The sequence below is a fragment of the Patiria miniata genome, unplaced genomic scaffold (genome assembly GCF_015706575.1).
Source record: "Patiria miniata isolate m_02_andy unplaced genomic scaffold, ASM1570657v1 HiC_scaffold_7, whole genome shotgun sequence".
NCBI lineage: Eukaryota > Metazoa > Echinodermata > Asteroidea > Valvatida > Asterinidae > Patiria > Patiria miniata.
Genome location: NW_024037074.1, coordinates 33,160,634 through 33,180,269, shown reverse-complemented (window position 1 = coordinate 33,180,269; position 19,636 = coordinate 33,160,634). Strand labels below are relative to the sequence as shown.

The window sequence follows — 19,636 nt, the reverse complement described above, 5'->3', positions numbered from 1 at the left end:
AACCTCGGCGCCTAGATCTATAGACCAGCCAACCTGTCCCATCCAGGGTTTGTTTGAAAAGATTGAAGATTTTTTAAACGAATGTACCCTTCTTTTTTTTTAAATTTGCTATGGTTTTCTGTAAATAAACCATTTTTGCAGAATTCTGCGAGAAATCTGCCAAAAATATCCATTCTGTCAAATTTTCTGTCAAACTCGTTTTTTAACAAAACATCTGTCAAGGTTAGCCAAAAATCGGCCAAAACGGTCACCCTGATTGTACATGTAGTACATGTAATATGTACATTTTGTACATGTTAATTCCAATTGCATGGTTTCATCATGTACACACTTTCATACATGTGTAAATGTACCTTAATTTGAATTTAATAAATACCTTGGGAGAGTTGATAGCTTCTGATTATTCGAGAGGCAGATCACGTGGGGGTGTATTAACGGTGATATAAAGACTGGCTTAAAAAAAAACAAGCGAATAAATGGCCCCTTAACCAGCATTGATCCAGCATCATGTAAGCCAATGATTGGCCAAATATACAACAGTCTACAGTAGCAGTAACAATACAGCAGTACACATATGCTCAACCACCATCGTGTGAAGACCTACGCGCACATACATGTATGCAACACAGTTGCTATGCATGCGCGGAATAAGTCTAGTCTTCACATGACATTTTTGTAATCATGTTTACGCATAAGACAAAAGCGTGGATTTGCGCTTTATTTACTGTAAACACGTCACCCAAGGACATATTTACTTTTTCTAGACCAAGCATCTTTGTAATTCTGGATGCAAGAAATGCAAGAAATATGCAAGAAATATGTAATAAGATGCAAGAAATATGTAAACAAAATTCCAGCTTCCTCCGACAGGTAAAATATGAGGGAAAAAATTTGTTGTAATTTGTTTCACTATGGCAGCAGAAGTTTATACCCTGGATGTCAGTCATAACACAATGAAGACCGTACGCATTGAAGAGACGTTACATTTATTTTGTTTATCCAGCTAAGAGATACTGAGAAAACAGCGCAGGTGTCGGACTTGGAAGGTCCCAGGCCCAACGAGGAAAAGATGGTGTATGACTGGAGCGATGGCTTGGAGGAAACAGACGATTCCAATATTTACTTCTCCCCTGATCAAGGCAATGTCATCTTTGCAAGTGCTATCGATGGCTGGGGCTTTGGGTGAGTCCTAACTGTCCTCATTGTGAATCGGAGATCAGATCAGTTCAAATCTAATAGCCAGCGTTGTAGGACTCGAGTCACATTTTTTTCATGACTTGGACTCAACCCGAGTCACATTGGAAAATGACTCGGACTCGACCATGATGACTCGGACTCAAGCTTGGTGACTCGTGACTCGAGTCATGTATTTTCATCAAAAGAAAAACATAACATTACGTATTTGAGCGACGAACGTAGCATTGTTTTTTACTCCAAAAATCGTATAATGTTTGAAATATGTTTGGGTGATAAAATATGGAGGGAAGGGATGGAGGGAAGGGATGGAGGAGGGTTTTTAAGGATGTGAATTAAAAGGAAAACACAGTTTTGATTTACTGAAAAGACAGAATGGAGGATTGAAAATAATTGTAAAAAAAAAACTTATTAGTTTGGTGAACAACTAAGAACAAGTGACTCGAGACTCGGACTCGAGGCTTGTGACTCGAGACTCGGACTTGGACTCTAGGCTTGTGACTTCGGACTCGGACTCGACGTTGGTGACTCGACTACAACACTGCTTATAGCTAAACAAACTCATCCATAATTGAAAGATGGCCTCAAAGCCTTTTCTATTTGAGTTTAGCAAGCTTTCTAAATTACAGATTTTATCCTAAAACAGTTTTAATTAATGAGACATGACATGAGCAAAACTGGAAATAAAAACTGAGAAAAAAATTACACTTCATCAAAATTGTTTGTTTTATGTTAGTGATTGCTTACTTGAAATTTTTTTTTTTTACCCCAGAATTGACCATTTTGCTACCATGTACGCAGCCAAGCTGGGTGTGAGGGTTGAAATCCTTCGCAAGACACTCTGGGGAGATTTCTTCTTGAATGGCAAGACCAAACGGATCATGAAAGGGGCACAGGTAATGTTTGATGAAAACCTTATGTTATATATACGTTTAAGCTAAAAATCTTGGGTTTGTCAAAGAGTAATAAGGTGTTACAGATTTGTTAGTGCCTTATGTTCTGCACTTTAACCCTCCTATGCAATCGTACATTATATGCCAAGTAGTCAAAATCAATCAAGTGACTGTTTTCAACAGTTAAGAATTCCCAGCCTACACAAAGCAAGATTGACTGTTTCATGTTACAACTCGATACAGCTTTGCTTTGGCTGTGGGTAATTGATAAGCCAGCTGTGCCCACAACTTGCCAGCTGTGGCTGTTCATGGTCTGTTGACCGAGTTTGACTAGTCACAGTGCTTGCTTGACATAATGATCTGACTGCCGGTGACTAGCCTGTGTTAAAAGTATAGCAGGGGAAGTGGGTGGACATTTTGACTGTCTGTGACTGTTTAAATAGCAGGAAGGTGAAAATTTCTCAACTTTTCCTTAAGAGATTCTGGCATCATGAGCACCCATCCCAACCTACATTACTGCTACCAAGTATGATATTCTAGCACATCCCAAGTCCACTCACAAGTCCACTTACAAATACATGTAAATCACAAGTCATTTCAAGGTGATGGACAAAATAGAGGAATGCTTTTGTGATATCAGTCGAATAACTTGCAACTCGACTTGGGAATGAAGGACTAGTGATAAACTGTGAAGACTTGTGAGGAGTTGTGATGGACTCAACTACCAAACTGCATCCACATTGAAATTTGATTAAATTTGTTGTTGTTTTGCATTTTACTACAGGCGAAGGGGAAGAAGCCGCTATTTGTGCAGTTTATTCTTGAGAACCTGTGGTCCCTCTATGATACTGTGCTGGTCAAGAGGTAGGTCTTTTACAACTCTTTGCCTCTGGAAAATGAGCATCGGCTCTGAGAAAGCGATACAGGTTTCTTTTATTATTTGTTTTAAAAAAAAAAGAAATAAAGGAAATTCACCAAGGCTTGCTTGCATTTCAGTTGTTAGCTTTTAAGAATCACACATGTAGTAGATATTGAATGTGATACAGTAGGGTTATATGAGGAAACCCAGTAGGGTTTATTATGCAAATGATGATTTAAATTCAACAGTTTTCAAAAGTTCATTTTCTGTGGTCATAAAACCATGTAATTTTTATATTACTTGCATTGTATCTCACATCGTCCTTATGAAATTAAAATCAAGTACGTGTTGCTCGGAACTTGACCCTGAAATATGTTGTTAATATCAGCAGCCTTTCTTACAATGTCTTTAGTTTCCTTTCATCATGGAAACAAAGAACTTGTTTTCATAGTTTTAATGATAAAAGAGGAGGGGATGCTCTCTCATAAACAAGTGATTTTTTTTTTAATTTACATTTGTATTTTTGAAAATGCACTGGTCAGTTATGAACTTTTTCAGACCCCATGAACATAAAATGAAAGGAAATAAACTTCATAATTGTGCTCATTGCTTTCCTTGTGCGACTTGTTAGGGACAAGGAGAAAATGCTGAAGATTATTGACTCCTTGAACTTGAAGATTGCGGCCCGCGACCTACGACACAATGACCCCAAAGTGCATCTACAGGCAATCTGTGGACAGTGGCTGCCCCTGTCCCAAGCTGTGCTTTGTATCCTTTGAAGAAAAAGATTGAATTTCAGGTTTGGTTCTGTTGGCTCATGGCTCATTTAGGGCTGTGCATCGGAACCGGGTACCCGACCGTTAATGTCGGGAACTGGTTCTAGATTATGGGATCGGGTACCCGTAACCAACTTCTCAAAGTACTTAGTTACTTCTCAGACAAAGAAAAACAAATTTCACATTCATGATGCTCGCGAAAGCTGCAGTTTACACCTTAAAACTATAAAGCTCTCTGTACACACTTGTATCTTGCTGTATTGATGTGCTGATGCAGTAGTATGATCGTGTGGACCTTTGTAAACAATCTCAACAGCAACTTCCGGGATTTGAATTTGGGTATGTTTGGCGTTGGCTTTCTTAACGTCCTAGCCATTACGTTGGGATAAAGAACTGAGTATTACAGAATATTCAGTGGTGTGCACACTTATATGCTGAAGTAGTTCATTCTACAGTTTACTACTCGTAGTATTTTGTAGCGTTAGGTGAGGTGTGGGTTGACGGGTACCCGTGTTGTTTTTTTCATTTGGGTACCCGGCTCCTGTACTACGTGTAAATGCACACCCCTTAGTCTCATTTGCCAATATGGTTTTGTACAAAACGTATTCAATATAACACAATGATACCGTATTAATGTCAGTTGCAAATTTTCACGGATCTGTCTGCGACTGAGCAGCAACACTGTACACATACTCCTCTACTTTTCATGGGAGTTTTTCGAAAGCCTTCATAAGTTGAAATGGTTCCATATGTGATGCGATAAAGCTAAATGAGTCATTTGTCGACCCTTGTCAATTTGTGTTTTTTTACAGATTTGAAAAGAGCACAGTCTCAGCATTACTGCTGTGAAAACCGCATGCTGTTACCGTCTTTAGTTAAAAAGTTATGGAAGTTGGAACACCAAGAGATGTGATGAAGTGATGTGATGAAGTGGCCCTATTTTGGCCTGTATCTCCACATAAAAATTCCTGACAAATGACTCATTTAGCTTGATCGCATCACATGTATATGTATGCATGTTGAGCAACGGTTCACTAAAGGTTATGAAGCTATTGCACTTACAGCTGATGGAAATCTCTTGCTTATTTGGCGAAATGTTTCTAATGATTCCTTGACCACGAAACTGTGACCACACAGCCATGGTATGTCAGAAGTTACCCGGCCCATTGCAGGTGGATAGTGTGAGGATTGAGAAGCTCATGTGCGGTGGTGGCAGACGGTTTGACACGCTGCCCCCTCAATCACAGCAGCTGAAATCCGGTAAGATACTCGTACCTTCACCTATCCAGAGATGCTGTGCCATCATTTAAAGGGCTCATTCATTGTAATTGTTTTAATGCAATCCTTGAAAATACACCTTTGTGTCCTATTTAACCTGATTTTCAATTTTTCGTTTATGCTATTGCAAATTTCCATATTCGTGAGCAAAGTGTGATGTCACTTCAGTCAGAAACCTCAATGTTACAGCTATTTCAGCACCAAAAGTTGCCAGTATTTTGGATATTTAGCCGTCATAAATTTAGCTTCTTTTAAGGTGATTTGTTGTGTCAGGACATGGCAGTAAGCCAATGAGCAAACTTTTCTCACAAATGTTTCCAATGAGTAACTTTTGGGGTTCACAATTTGTACAGAAAACCCCTAAACTCTGAGCATTTTTTTTTTATTTCTAAATGTGTATTTTTTTTATTCTGTCATACAATAGTTTAATTCTGACAAGTGCAGGTGAGCACAAACTATAGCAAGATATCTTAAAATTAAAAAAAGAACGTAAAAAGTCCTATTAAATCTTGTGCATTTTGAATTTGCATTTATAGTGTTTTTTTTCTTCAAATGGCAGCCTTCCAAGAGTGCAGGAGTGAAGAGGATGTGCCGGTCATTGTCTACATCTCCAAGATGTTTGTCATTGATAACATGTCCCTGCCCCGAAACAAGCAAAGGTAAGCTGGGCTGTCCAACACCCCCTAATCACCTTAACCATCACTCATTCAAATATTCTATACCTGGCAACAATGGACAGTAAACATAAAATCCCGAGTTACGAAAACGTGTACAGGCCAAAAGAATTGGTCTCTCTCAAATGATGTCACTTCTTACAGATTGCCACGTGCATCGGCATTTTGGGTGTCAAATTTTCTTCATGACGTACTTGGCTGCACCGTATTTCAAAGAAATTTCGAGCAACACACTCGCATGTGTAGAACAGTTTGCAAACTGCGCATACATGCACCTGATTGTAATTTTTACAATTTGTTGTAATTTTCCTACAAAGAAGGCGTCCTATGAGAGAGATTTATAGACTATCCTGTCATTGAATTGTGAAATGGAATCCCAGGATGAATGTTAAGGGGGGGAATCATTTTGGTGACATTTTGAAGTCCCCAAAACTTTTACTGCATTTCTTTTTGGAACTTCTTGTGATAAGCTTAATCTGTTAGATCTTTCACTCAAGGGAATTTGGCCAATCAACACATTTGTTTGATAAAATCAGTAAGTTTCCAGAATATGAGATTTATGCCCATATTATTTATTATGCAGAATATTTTGCATGTGAAGTTTTGTTTTCATTGCTCTTGCTCAGGCCTCTGGGAGAGGAGGAGCTACTCCAGAGGCGGGAGGATGCCAGAAAAAGACACACCCTGAGGGTAGCCAATCAGCAACAGGATACCAAACTTGAGAACCAATCAGAAATGTCAAAAGGTAGTTACAAATGCGGTTTAACCTTGCCATTTAGACTGATATTCAATTGTACTACCTGATTAGAGTCGGCTGCAATACATATCAGAATTTTGTTTTAAGTTGAGACTCGGTGCTGGTCCAATTTGTGCACATACGTGTACATGCACCGTTGACCAAGGATGTTTTGTTTACTATAATCAGAAGTTTGTTGTAATTGTGTTTGTATTAAAGGTACAGTCCATCATTTGTAATTTGTGGTTTTTGTTCGTTTGAAGCAACAAACGTGCTCAGAATCTTAACAAGGGTGCTAAAATTTAACCTGATGAAGTTTCAGCTCAGCTTCAGCTGTATATTTCAACAACAAAAAAACATTCTAGGATCTCGATTTCAAATCAAAAGTTGCTGAATCATGTTTTGAATTGGGCCTGAATTCAGCATCCGAGACATGTTCTCTCTGAGCCGATTGCAGCTACGCGATGTCGCACACTGAACCAACAAATTAAAGCAACCGTGTGCATCTTGTCAACGCGTGTGCACTTCGCCGAATAAAAAAATAAGAACTTCAACGGAAATTTCTAACGGTGCGTCTTTAGACTCATCGTTGGAAAGGCCTTCTTTCGTTGATTTCTTCAAAATGACAGCATGCCAGAAAGAATAATTTCACAGGGAGTTTAGTCCCCTTACTATCTTTCAACCAAGTGTGTTTTTCAACAACAATTACGTCAGTTACTTTTTGGATAGCTGCAAATGATGGACTGTAGCTTTAACGAGAGTGAATTGTAATGCAGTATAGTTGGGCAATGGGAAAGGACTTAACTATAAACATTTGGGATACTAGTTTACATGTAATGACTTTTGGTACTTATATCACTAGAATCTTTAGAGACTGGTACGATACTACTCAGCGAAACAACATCTGAAGAAAAGGCGGAGGAAGAAGGAGAGACCTTTTTAGCATTTGCCAGAGTCTTCAGCGGACGGATACGCAAAGGCCAGAAGCTGTACGTCCTCAGTCCGAAACATGATCCAATGAAAGCATTGAACAGGGTATGTACAAGTAGTTGTCACTGTGAAGTATTCTCGCATGTCGTTACCTAAATTATCGAGGGGCACATTGTCCCTTCAAGCTTGCCTACAAACGTGGGGCCTGTTGATTTGTGCAATTTGCATTTTATGATAATCATTACAAGTTACGATGCTACGTCATATCCTATCCCTGCAACGCATTGCGGCTGTGATGCAATCTGTGAACCATTTTATAATACTCGTACAATTACAAAGTATTACCATGTTTTACGCACAGCTAATAGTTGTCTTATATTCAGCAGAGAATCACGGAATCCGCTCTCAAATTTGTTTCAGAGTGTATACAAATATGGAAGTTATCGTGGTTTGCAAGAAAAACAAGCCCACGTTGGACTGTTAGGCCAAAAAAAAAAATATTCGGTCTCTGGTCAGACCAAAGTTCCGGAATTGACGTGGGGACGCGGCTTTTTTTTTTTTTTTTTTTTTTTTTTCTTCAAGCTTGGATTGTACAGACAAGGTGGGGTACTATTTTGCTTTTTTTGTGTCCTCATGTACATTGATGTCCTCCATAATTTGCCTTGGTGCTCTCGATCATTTGCCTTGGTGCAATTTCCCATTCCTTGGTGCTCTTTGGTAAAAAAAAATTGAGGAGGTGCGGAAATAGAGGGCGCTGTTGGAGCTACCGCGGAACATTTTGGGAAAAAAAAAGATTGACGCGCATGATTAAAATCGACGCGCGCGCTGACCAGAGACCGCCTTTTTTTTTTTTGGCCTTATCTAGTTTAAATTTTCAGCTGTAAATGGGCTTTATTGGTGTCCTGTTTGAATTTGCAGGAGAACGGTGCTTTAGGAGACCAAACAGTGAATGAGTTATCTGGGCACAGTCTGACTGAGTTTGAAGTGAAGGACCTGTATTTACTAATGGGCAGGGAGCTGGAGCCAATGGAGAGTGTACCAGCAGGAAATGTGTTAGGTCAGTTGAGTGATGTTAAGCACCTGAGTTGTATTACCCAAGTGCTGGACCGAAGTCCCAGTATCGGTGACTCAGACTCGAGTCACATTGACAAAAGACTCGGACTGTGACTATAGTTACTCGGACTTGACACTGGGCACTCGTTACTCACAAGTCACATATTATTTACCAGCGACACAGTTTTCAAAAGTATTTTACACAAAATTCCAATTTTTATTTTTTGGTCACAGTGGTGAGGAATATTTAAGCTCCATACATGTTTGTAAGTGCTTAAAGTATGTGACTGCTTTACTGTGGTGGTACAAAGAATGAAGTTTCCTATAATTGTGCTTATCCGGTCATTGCTACCCAGGAAATTACTTGTGTGTATATATCAAACACTTGACTCGTAACTCGACTCCACAAAGTGAAGTGTAAAGTAGACTTTGACTTGTACAAAGTGACTTGAGACTCTGACCTGGACTTAAGTGAGGGGACTGAAATTCTAATAACAGGAAGCGCCGTTATTCGACCCTCAGGAAAGGTGCATCATCATGACATTTGGTCTTTCCCATGCCCAGTACAGGGTGTATTGAAGTTATTGGGGAAGGTCGATAAGCCTGTGTACTAATGACGTCACACTTTGTTTACGTGTGTGCTTTCCTATGGTGCTCAGTGGACCGTGGGCCCCCACTGGCTCCATAGGAAATTGCACATGTAAACAAAGAGCGATGTCATTAGTACAGAGGCTTATTGTGCTCATTTTTATGACCACAAAACTTACCTGGTTCAGGCACTTGTGGCCAAGTTTACCATCAATGGAACACCCACTCTGTATTCACAGGTACCCGTACAACCACTAGGCAATTCCACTAGGAATGCAACTTAGAGTTAACACATCACCTGTACTACATTGTATACCATTGTATTTGACGAACCCATAAAACTGTACAGAGCTGGGGCGGTGTTGGGCAGTAGAGGGATTAGCACCACACCCAAGGGCGTAACCATCATAGCAGAATTGGCAATTCCCTCCCAAACAATAAGACCCAGATCTCTGACAATCAGCCACCCTTCCAGGAATACAATCGGACAGCTTCTCTTATTTGTTTATAGGTATTGGAGGGTTGGAGGACCTGGTTTTAAAATCAGCCACCTTGTCCAGCACGGTAGCCTGCCCAGCTTTCACCTCCATGACCTTCGCTGCTGCACCAATTGTCAGAGTTGCTGTGGAACCCAAACACTTGGGTAGGTTTTGATGCATCACTATGTCTCTAATTGTAAGCCACTTCAGTATTTCTTTCCAGGAGAATGATGTTGTTCATGGCAAAAGTCATTCAAGATAAAAGAATCTGACAACGAACATGTACCAAAGGTTGCTGCTTACTTTACAATTTGTTAAATGTGGCGCGAACCAAAATAAATTGCAGAAAGTGTAACAAAACAACCAATTTGAATTTGTTGTCATTTAACACGTTGGTAGTCCGAGTCCCACTTTTGAATGTTTAGTTACGGTGTGATTGCTGAAAAAGTTTGAATTATTTGTAGCCGGACAATAACTCAGTTCTTGCAGGGTGGACTGGTTCCCTCCTCTCTTTCAAAATCAATAGTGAAGGGACCCGGAAACCAGCCTACTTGCAGAGCGTATCTGTTTGCACGCAAAAGCAACCCCAAATAAAAGTATGGGTTTTTTTCCAGAGGGTTACGGATGTCCAAATGGGGGAAAAAAGGCCAGAGGACATGTAAACACAATCTGGCAATGTACCGGTATATTCACAGGGTTAAATTGTCAAGCTTTCCCTGAGTCGCCGGCGGTGGACGTGTATACACGTCAGCGGTCCCCATTGTAATTTGTTGTTGTACACACCGTGTGTTGAACTTGAACTTGGCTGCTGTATATGACCTGTTGTTGTAGCAAATATTGCTCTGTGGCGGGGCCGCGGGATGTTGCAAAATATGAAGTTACGGTGAGAAGTATCGTACAAAATATTGACTCTCAAGGATCAGAATTTGTGGTGTTTGACTTAAATGAAAATGTTGGCCTATATATATTGGGGGTTTTTTCAAAAATGGTGTTTTTTGGGGGCCAAAAATAATCCCGTCAAGTGGTTAAAATAAAACATACATGAAATTTGTTGGGAGAGAAAATGGAACTTTGTGAAAGAGCACAGATGGTACATGTTGGATAATGTACCGTCTTTGCTTTGTGTTGTAGCTGACATGCCTGCTCTAGTGATGGGAATGAAGCTGTTGAACCAGGCGGATCCCTGCGTGGAAGTCTTGGTGCAAGAAACCGGGGAACATGTCATAGTGGCCGCCGGTGAGGTCCACCTGGAACGTTGCCTTGACGACCTGAGAGAGAGGTATAGACCATCTTACCTATTATGACAAATCAACAGGCAACCCACACACGTGGGTATCTTTTGCATGTTATTTTGCTCACCTTAAACATGTCAACACTTTTAAGCCACCCAGAGATAAACATGCAGTGCAAAAAGGAACACCAGTTCACTGAAAGTTGGCATCACATGGCCACAACATCTAATTGTTTAACGAAAGTATGATATTGTCTATAGAAGGTTGCTTCTGAAATATTAAACACTATTCTGTTTGATGGAATTTTGCATTTAGGGAGATGCAAATTAAATAGTGGGTTTTGTATAATCAGTGCTGTGGGAGAGTTTTCTTGAAAGAAAAACATTCACAAGCTTGTTGGGCTGGGACTTGAGCTCAAACTTGTGAAGATGTTGGCTAGCAGGTTCGAAATAATTTTTTTTTTATTCAGTCATGAAGAGAAAGGTAGAAAGGAGTTGCAAGAAATTAGACCTTTGCAACTGGAAATGGTATAGTTAAAATCCGGCCAGAAAATTTTGTAGGGTAAAAAGAATGTGCGCAAACTTGAACTGTATAATAATAAAAATAATAATATATAGTGCTTATATAACGTTTTAAACCAAAGGTCTCAAAGCACTTCACAATTGTTACCCCTGTTCATCAGGCCATGAGACCAGTTTCTGCAGCAGCTCAAGATCAGTGCATTCTGGTCTCTACCTTCACAGGTACCCATTTATACTCCTGGGTGGAGAGAGGCAATTGTAGTAAAGTGTCTTGCCCAAGAACACAAGCACCATGTTCCCCGTCCGGGTTCGAACCAACGGCACTATATACAAGTGCCATGAGAAGACTGACCTTATTTTTTGTTTTATGCCTCATGATTATGTGCATTCTGCCCCTAAATGTGGACTTGTGTTTAGGTCACGTTATTTCCCACTTTGGCAAAGAATTTTAAAACTGGTTTTCAGTTGTCCCCAGCCCCGTGAAAATGTTTTAAACTCAGTTCCTAAAACATCAAATACCTTTGCATTTTACAAGCCACACCCAGCAAACCATTTTTAACATGTGATAAATGCTCTTACACAACCATGAGGATTTTGTTGCTCTTTTTGCGGGCTATAATGCAGAAATATATAGTTTCAGTGTGTGAATTTTGTCTATGTTTGTTAAGATTTGCCAAGATTGAGATCAACGTGTCCGAGCCAATTGTTCCATTCCGAGAAACAATCATCATTCCCCCCAAGATTGACATGGTGAATGAGGCTATTGATGACATCAATCAGGTAAACGATGAACTGCCTTTAAATAGTCAAATACAAAATCAGGAATCTACGTTGATAATTTGTTGACAGTTGTTCGTAGTCTATCTAGACCTTTACTAAACTAAACTTCCTGTCATGGGCTTTTCTGAACATATATTCATGGTGTCTTGGTTCTTTGAGGGTGTCACTTGTATGCTATTTGTATTTGTCACGTTTTAAGGACTTGTGGAACAACATGTTGACAGTGAAAATATGTGCCTGACTGTTGGATTGCTTGGTACCAAAAATAAAGCTTTACCTAAACAGCCTAAAATTCCGATATCCATTTCTGTACGGCAATCAGACTCAATTGGCTGCAAAATCAAGAATCAACTAGAATGTGTTTTTAAAAACAGGTGTGTCACTTTACATACTCTACACTGCATCATTTTCCCCAGTTCCCTTGACGCATGTCGCACAACAAATTCTCTTTCCATAAAAATGTGACTGGAGCCCATCTGATCTTGACTTTTCAGTCATGTGATCTTTACTTTTCAGCACCTTATCTTATGGACCTTAAGAAGAGGCCAAGTTTGCGCAATTACTATAGTTGACCAATGGTTAACCATAGTTCGACTAACGCTTGCCTGAACTCTGTCTTGTCGACGGTGGTTGACTACGCTAGTCGACTATTTGGAACCAACCTTCTGGGGCTGGTTGCATCGCTGGTAACCAATAGCCGCGCGCATTCATAACGCTAGCAGGGAGCCAGGATTTTAGAAGTTTTGCGATAACATTTCGACCAGCGTTCGACTAGAGACGTTCGCACGTTGCTATTACTGCGCAGGCGTAAGGTAACCTTGCCCGAACTTGACCTTATGTGACTAGTGACTACTTATGCCCAACATATGCAGTTTCCGATACAGTTTGTAAATTATTTTACCTGCAAAACAGATCCAGCGCACTAGATCCAACATCAGCGAGCTGGAGAGTGAGATATCCAAAGATGGATCTCTGGACATCAAGACCTCCAACAAGCTGAGCGCGTTCAAGCTCAGGGCATGCCCCTTACCCGAGGAGGTGACCACCCTCTTGGAGGAGAACACGGAATTGATGAGGATCCTAGACCAAGCTTCAGTGGCATGGCTGTCCAGCAGAACCAGTGAGCAGGACACCAGCGACAGACTGACATGCGAGGTTTTGTCCCAGCTGCAGGAGTTTCGGAAGCGTCTGGATGCAGCATTCACAAACGCTGGGAAGAGATGGCGCGGGGCCACCGACCAGATATGGTCCTTTGGCCCAAAGCGGTGCGGCCCAAACATGTTGCTAAACCGCATCAGCGGGTACAAGCGGCCGTCAATATGGCAGTGCTTGGACGAGGAGGGAACCGTGGGGTCGACTGTTCTCAGGGAGTTTGACGGCAGTGTGGTGAGTGGATTCCAGTTAGCTACCTTCGCAGGACCTCTGTGTGAGGAACCAATGATGGGGGTGTGCTTTGCAATTGAAAACTGGACCTTGGAGGAGCAATCAAACGGTGGAAAGTTCTTCAGCACTGCACAGAAAACAGGTGTAGACTTAAACGCAGACAATCAAAGTATACTCGATTCAAACAAAGGTCCAAGATCTGAAAATGTTTCTGTACCCAACAGCACCGATTCAGAACCTTACATTGCAACAGTTCCTCTTGATGTTGGATACCCTTCCCCGTTAGTTCTTGCTAAAAGTCCAACATCTGATCGCAGTTCACCGTCGGTTGGATCTCCAGATGTCACCAGCCCTCTGCCACAGTTTGTGGGTCGAGGGTATGGCCCTCTGTCCGGTCAGATCATATCAACTGTGAAGGAGGGATGCCGTATAGCCTTCCAGATTCAGCCCCAGAGACTCATAGCAGCAATGTACAAGTGTGATATCCAGGCGACTGCAGATGTACTGGGTAGGTGATCAGTAGGCCTAAGGCCGAGATCGTTTACCATAATTACGGTAACTGTGAAAGGAGGGGATCTGAAATTTTGAAGGCAGATAGGATCATTTGCATTTAACCTAATTTATTATTACTTCTGGTACTAAAACCAAGGATTCCCCAAATAGCGCCCTAGGCACTGTAAGCTCGAAAGCCTGAACAAACCTGTAGAGGGAAGTGAATGAGAAGAAATTACAGTTTTAAAGGTGGAAGGAAAAACCCAGAAGAATATTCTGGGGAAAACCCACGGAATCAGGCAGACATTAAAAAAAAATCCATCTATTGGCCCGTGCGGGATTCAAACCAGGTCACAGCGGCTAGGCGAGGAAAGTATCACTACACCAACCTGACTCCCCGACTCAACCTGACCTAGCAGTAACCTACTGAGTTGTCATCAAAAACCTTACCTGGATTAAAGATTGTACTGGTACTTAACACCCCATGAAATTATTCCGTCTGGCTTGCTGTCATTTTAGAAGAAATCTGACTGGTTTGTGGAACTAAAGAGTGCCATCGACAAAATTGTGTTTCGAGATCAAAAGATTGTGCATCGGTTTTTACCGTTTTCTTGAATAATAATATCTTACTGGGCTGAATCGTCAAAAGGTTTGGTTTTGAACATTCTTCTTAGGATTTTGAGGGGAAAAAATGGAAACGAAAAAAATGCAAGAAAAGCAAATGATCATATTTGCCTTAAACAAAAATCCAAAACTCAAAAACACTTTATCAACTTATCTGGCAAACTAAATTTGAAGCCATTTTTTAGAAGGAACCACGCAATGAATGTTGCAAGCATTCTTTAAGTTGAGAGCGCCTTACTACAATTCACTGTACTTTTAATTTAGGTCGTGTGTACGGAGTGGTATCCCGGAGAGATGGCAGCATACTGCGTGAGGAGATGCGCGAGGGCTCGGCAGTGTTTGACATCACCGCCACCCTGCCTGTTGCCGAGAGCTTTGGCTTTGCAGAGGAGATTCGCAAGCGGACCAGTGGGCTGGCCAGCCCCCAGCTATTCTTCAGTCATTGGCAGGTGAGAAATTCATCAGTATGTAGTTGATATGGCCTCCATGCACGAGTGCCCCATCAAATGCAAACAGCGATTTTAATTAAAGACACTTTTCCTGCTCGACCGAAAATTCATGTGTCCATCATGCATTAGGCGTTGTGTGTAGTGCATGATGCGTAAAAATCAGTTGTTTGAAAAGCATCGCGCGCATGCATCTAGGTATCCAAATAGCTTATTGTGTAATCTGTATTGCGTTACAATTTTTGATTGAATTTTTTGCTCTCAAGGTAGAAATTGAAACGGATGACACATCCAACATGTTCAAAACCCATATTTTGTTGTGTGTGTCCAAATTTAATAAAAGGATGTATTGGTGGAGTGAAAAGATAAACATTAATGCTAGGCCAAAAAAAAGGCAGTTTGTAGTTAGGGCATGTAGTGGATGAAAAAGTTTGAAACAGGTTAATTATTTTGTAGCTTTGCAAAAGCATGGTGCAAGTTAAGCACAGATGTCATTTCCAAAAGCACTGCAAGAGCTGATGCTATGGACTGCATCGTTAGAAGACAAAATATAATGCAGGGATTGCTAACCAGCCTTCTCATATTTTTGGCAAATCTTCATGCTCATAAATTCCCATATAACTACATTATATATAACTGCTATAGGCCCCAAAAAAGTCTCCAGTTTCTGGTATGGAGCTTGCCCCAGAAGTGGTGCGGCGACGCGTTTTTTTTTTTTTTTCCCTCTACTTTTTTTTCTTCAAATGTCGGCTGATGTTGCAGATGAAGCTTCGATCCCCATAAAACTCTCAAAAATATCCTTCAGGGTGGAGCTTAAGATGACCTTAGTAAGGCCATAAGGCTTGAGAATTCTGCACCCACTTACGATCTCGTCCGACACGAACATTCTTCGGGAAATGTGGATAGTCAAGACAAAATCAGAGAAAACGGTAACGTCGGACAATACACTACAGCGACATCGACATCGTGATGTTCGTGCATGAGCTGCTAGGCTTGTCATTAGTTTGCTCCCTCACATATTGCGCTAATTAGAAAGCGTTTACAGGTTCCAGATACACGACCATCGCTCCCTCAGTCTGGCTTCCAGACGCACAATTACAAAATTACAACACCGTCTGCAAATGGTGCCTGACTAAATTTAGTGCAAAACATATTGGAGCCAAGAGAGGCAACATTAAGCTTTTACTCGATCGTAACCCCATCTTAAAACATGTTAAAATTGTGCAGCAGCAGGATCCCAGTCAAACCAGTGAGTTTGGCGGTTTTGAAACATCATCTTACATTGAGAAAAAAACTTTTTAATTTTGCCGATGCGCAAGGCTTTGGCGACACGAATACCAGAAACCGGAGACTTTTTTTTGTGGCCATATCTACATACCTCTATAACACATAGTTCCTTGTGTGGCTCCCCTCCATCATTTTGTGCCATCACACCTTGAGATTAAAATCAATCTTTTAATTGGTGAATACTGGTCTTCCTTCTTGTTTCTCCTCCACCTCACACCCCCACCTCACATACCCCGCATCACACCCCCACCCATCCCCATGCAGGTGGTTCCTAGTGACCCTTTCTGGGAGCCCTCCACAGAGGAAGAGCTGCTTCATTTTGGAGACAAGGCGGAAAACGAAAACCAGGCGCTCAAGTACATGAACGGAATTCGTCGTCGCAAGGGGCTGTACATCGACAAGAAGACAGTGGAACATGCTGAAAAACAAAGGACTTTGTCCAAGAACAAGTAGACTTTAGTACTTGAGGACCTCCAAGGCTGTGTTTGGCCAAGCGATGATCCTTCTAATTATATCAGGCCTTGTTAAACGTCACTCCTTCTTACCAAAAGCTGTTTTATGTCAAGTCATTCCTGTCGGCAATGTTCTATATTTCTTAAAAATAAAAGAAACAAGCTTTTACTTTTCGTTAAGCATGCATTTGTGGCTGATAAATCTGAATTCTCATAGGAAGCAGCTTACAATGCCCCTTACTTGAAGCCAGACAGTCAGAAGTTATTTATTTCAGATGGTAAACTATTGTTGCACCACATCCAATGTCTCACACAAATATGAAAATATTCAGTTCTGTATTGGTTTGCAGGATGTGATATGAAAAGTCCTCTGGAAACAGAGCAGTATATCCTAAATGCAGTATCCAAGATTTATTTTTCCTTCAAAAGAGTATTGGATCAACAATATCTAGAAATTGATAATCTTTCATTATTTTTTTCCCCTTTGACTCCAAGCACCTCCAAATTTTGTAAACAGGGGAAAAAAACAAATGTACCATTTACTTTACCTTACCACTTACTTTGTAATTCTTGTGGTTGAAAAGAAGTAAATACAATGTGACTTGTCACAGTATGTATATTTTGTCCTATATTTGGTGCCATTTGTTTTCATTGCTGCTTGTTCTGTATGTTGTTTCGTCTGAAAAGGTTCCTCCAAAGTAGGGGGAAATCTGTGGCGAGTGGACAGTGGGGAAATCTTCAGTATGAAATGTTCAGTTGTAGGATATCTCAAAGCAAAATTTCAGGAGAATCGTATCACACAAAACGTTGGAGTTTGGAACTGAGATATTATTAGTTATCCCGCGAGCGCGAGTGGAACACGGAATAATGTAGTGCGTCGGTGTCCCACATACCATGAGGCCGAAGGCCGAGTGGTATGTGGGACACAGACGCACTACATCGTGTTCCGCGAGCGTGATAACGAATTTATCTTCAAGCAAACTTGACGCGCAGTAAAGTTGGACCATCGCTTTACACGAACCTTTTAGCGGTTTAGCGCAAGCAGCTGGAATGTCGCTCACATCTTCGAATAGTCCATAGCAGAGTGCACATGTAAAACAAAGTGGGACATCATCAGTACAGAGGCTTAGTTTCTACAGGGTGAAACACAAGATATTCCCATTCAGTACAATGCTTCTCCTCTACAAAGCCTTTTTGTGATCCCTGTTTGCAGTAACACACATGGCCCTTGAGTATTTGGCAACTGTTTTCGGTTTGGTCTTGTAATTATAATAACAGTTTGGTTACATTGTGGCATCCACAATGCTTCCTGGCGCAGGCTGTAAGGTAAGACCTGATAGATTATACATGTACTTGACAATGACATAGTCCTAAAAAAAACTCATTGGATGATGGATAACTCAAGCAGGCGCAAGTACAAGCAAAACTCCGTGCTGCTCTCGAGAAAGCCTTGTCGCTTGTCTGACCATGGAGAATTTCTCCATGGTCTGACAGCCCATGCGCACCCCCCCCCCCCCCCCAAAAAAACTCGACAAAAGCAATACATTTATACCCCCTCCCCTTGCTTGTTCATATAATATTTGGCGCGGAGAATTTTGGACCCACTTTGTTGGGAACAAAAAAATGTTAGGCCTCCCCAAAAATTGTGTTCCGGATCTGGCCTTGGCCAGGGCTCTATATGTGACCATGATATTTTTTTTTTGGGGGGGGGGGGGGCAATTACTGTTAACCTGTTAACCATGGTCGCTTACAGGACAAACACATTTCTAGTGGGGCGGCGACAATTTTAAGGGGGGGGGGGTGCTGCCAATAAATGAAATTGCATTGCATGCTTATAGAGCAAGCATTCGGTCAAAGTTGATGATTAGTCATTTGCTTGTACAACCTTCGGGTTACCGAAGGCACGATAGAATGAGGAGCCCTCAGCATGGGCGTCGCGAGGGGGGGGGGGGGGGGGGGGGGGGGGGGCAAGGGGGCGGGGGGGGGGGGCAAGGGGGCACTTGCCCCCCCCCCCCCCCCCCCCCGAAAAAGCAACCCAAAAAAAAGAGGCGCGAAGTCATAGTGGTGTAAATTTAATGGTGGGGGAGGGGGGCAAAATGTCCCTGCCCCCCTCTAAAACTGATTAATCGAGAATGTGTTGATAATACAGGCATTTTTTTGGCACAAATATGTTTTGCCCCCCTCTAGAAAAAATCCTGGCGACGCCCATGGCCCTCAGTAATAGTCAGAATCTGCAGGTCAACTTGATGAAGACGCAGTTTTGTTTTGCATAAGGTTCTAACCACCCCCAACCCACAATATTTTTGAGTGCTCTTTTTTTCACGAGTGTCATTGTTTCATAAGGGTACTCGTGGAAAAACGCCACTCATGCAAAATCAAAACTTTTGCAAAAAAAGGGCACTCGTGAAAAAGGACACTCGTGATAAAAAGGGCGCTCATCAAAACTGGTGCTTGTTAAAAAAAAAAAAAGGCGCTCGGGAAAAAGGGCATTCGTGACTCGTAAAAAAAGGCGCTCGTAAACAAAAGAGCACTGGTACAAAAATAGACTCTCGTGAAATAAATGGCACTGGTGGAAGAAAAAGGGCACTCCAAAAACGGCACTCCTGAAAAAAGGGGCGCCATAAAAAAAAAAGGTGCTCGTGAAAAAAAAAGCGTTCGTAAAAAAAAGACCACTGGTACAAAAATGGAGCTCGTAAAATAAATGGCACTGGTGGGAAAAAAGACGCTCTTTGAAAAGGGCACTCCAAAAAGGCCACTCATGAAAAAAAGGGCGCTCATGAAAAAAGGGCGCTCGTGAAAAAAAAAGCGCTCATGAAAAAGTGGAGCTCGTGAAATAAATGGCACTGGTGGAAAAAAAGGGCGCTTCCGAAAAAAAAGACGCTCATGAAAAATGGCACTCGTGAAAAAAGGGACACTCTTGAAAAAAAAGGCACTCGTGAAAGAAAGGGCGCCCGAGGGG

At 41.5% G+C, this 19,636-nt stretch overlaps 1 protein-coding gene across 3 annotated transcripts in view; it reads left to right on the top strand.

Annotated features, from left to right (window-relative positions):
* The window catches only part of LOC119718872 (elongation factor-like GTPase 1), a 31,363-nt gene extending 14,055 nt beyond the window's left edge, over positions 1-17,308 (top strand). For all 3 annotated transcript variants that reach the window (XM_038188295.1, XM_038188296.1, XM_038188297.1), the window contains 15 exons: positions 1,004-1,182; positions 1,967-2,090; positions 2,872-2,951; positions 3,578-3,714; positions 4,860-4,982; positions 5,560-5,659; positions 6,301-6,419; positions 7,273-7,445; positions 8,259-8,397; positions 9,493-9,624; positions 10,592-10,739; positions 11,882-11,993; positions 12,906-13,884; positions 14,757-14,941; positions 16,490-17,308. In XM_038188295.1, the coding sequence (XP_038044223.1) occupies positions 1,004-1,182; positions 1,967-2,090; positions 2,872-2,951; positions 3,578-3,714; positions 4,860-4,982; positions 5,560-5,659; positions 6,301-6,419; positions 7,273-7,445; positions 8,259-8,397; positions 9,493-9,624; positions 10,592-10,739; positions 11,882-11,993; positions 12,906-13,884; positions 14,757-14,941; positions 16,490-16,678 (2,919 nt within the window). In that variant the 3' untranslated portion in view covers positions 16,679-17,308. The remainder of the gene's footprint in view (positions 1-1,003; positions 1,183-1,966; positions 2,091-2,871; positions 2,952-3,577; positions 3,715-4,859; positions 4,983-5,559; positions 5,660-6,300; positions 6,420-7,272; positions 7,446-8,258; positions 8,398-9,492; positions 9,625-10,591; positions 10,740-11,881; positions 11,994-12,905; positions 13,885-14,756; positions 14,942-16,489) is intronic.
* The last annotated feature ends 2,328 nt before the right edge of the window (positions 17,309-19,636 follow it).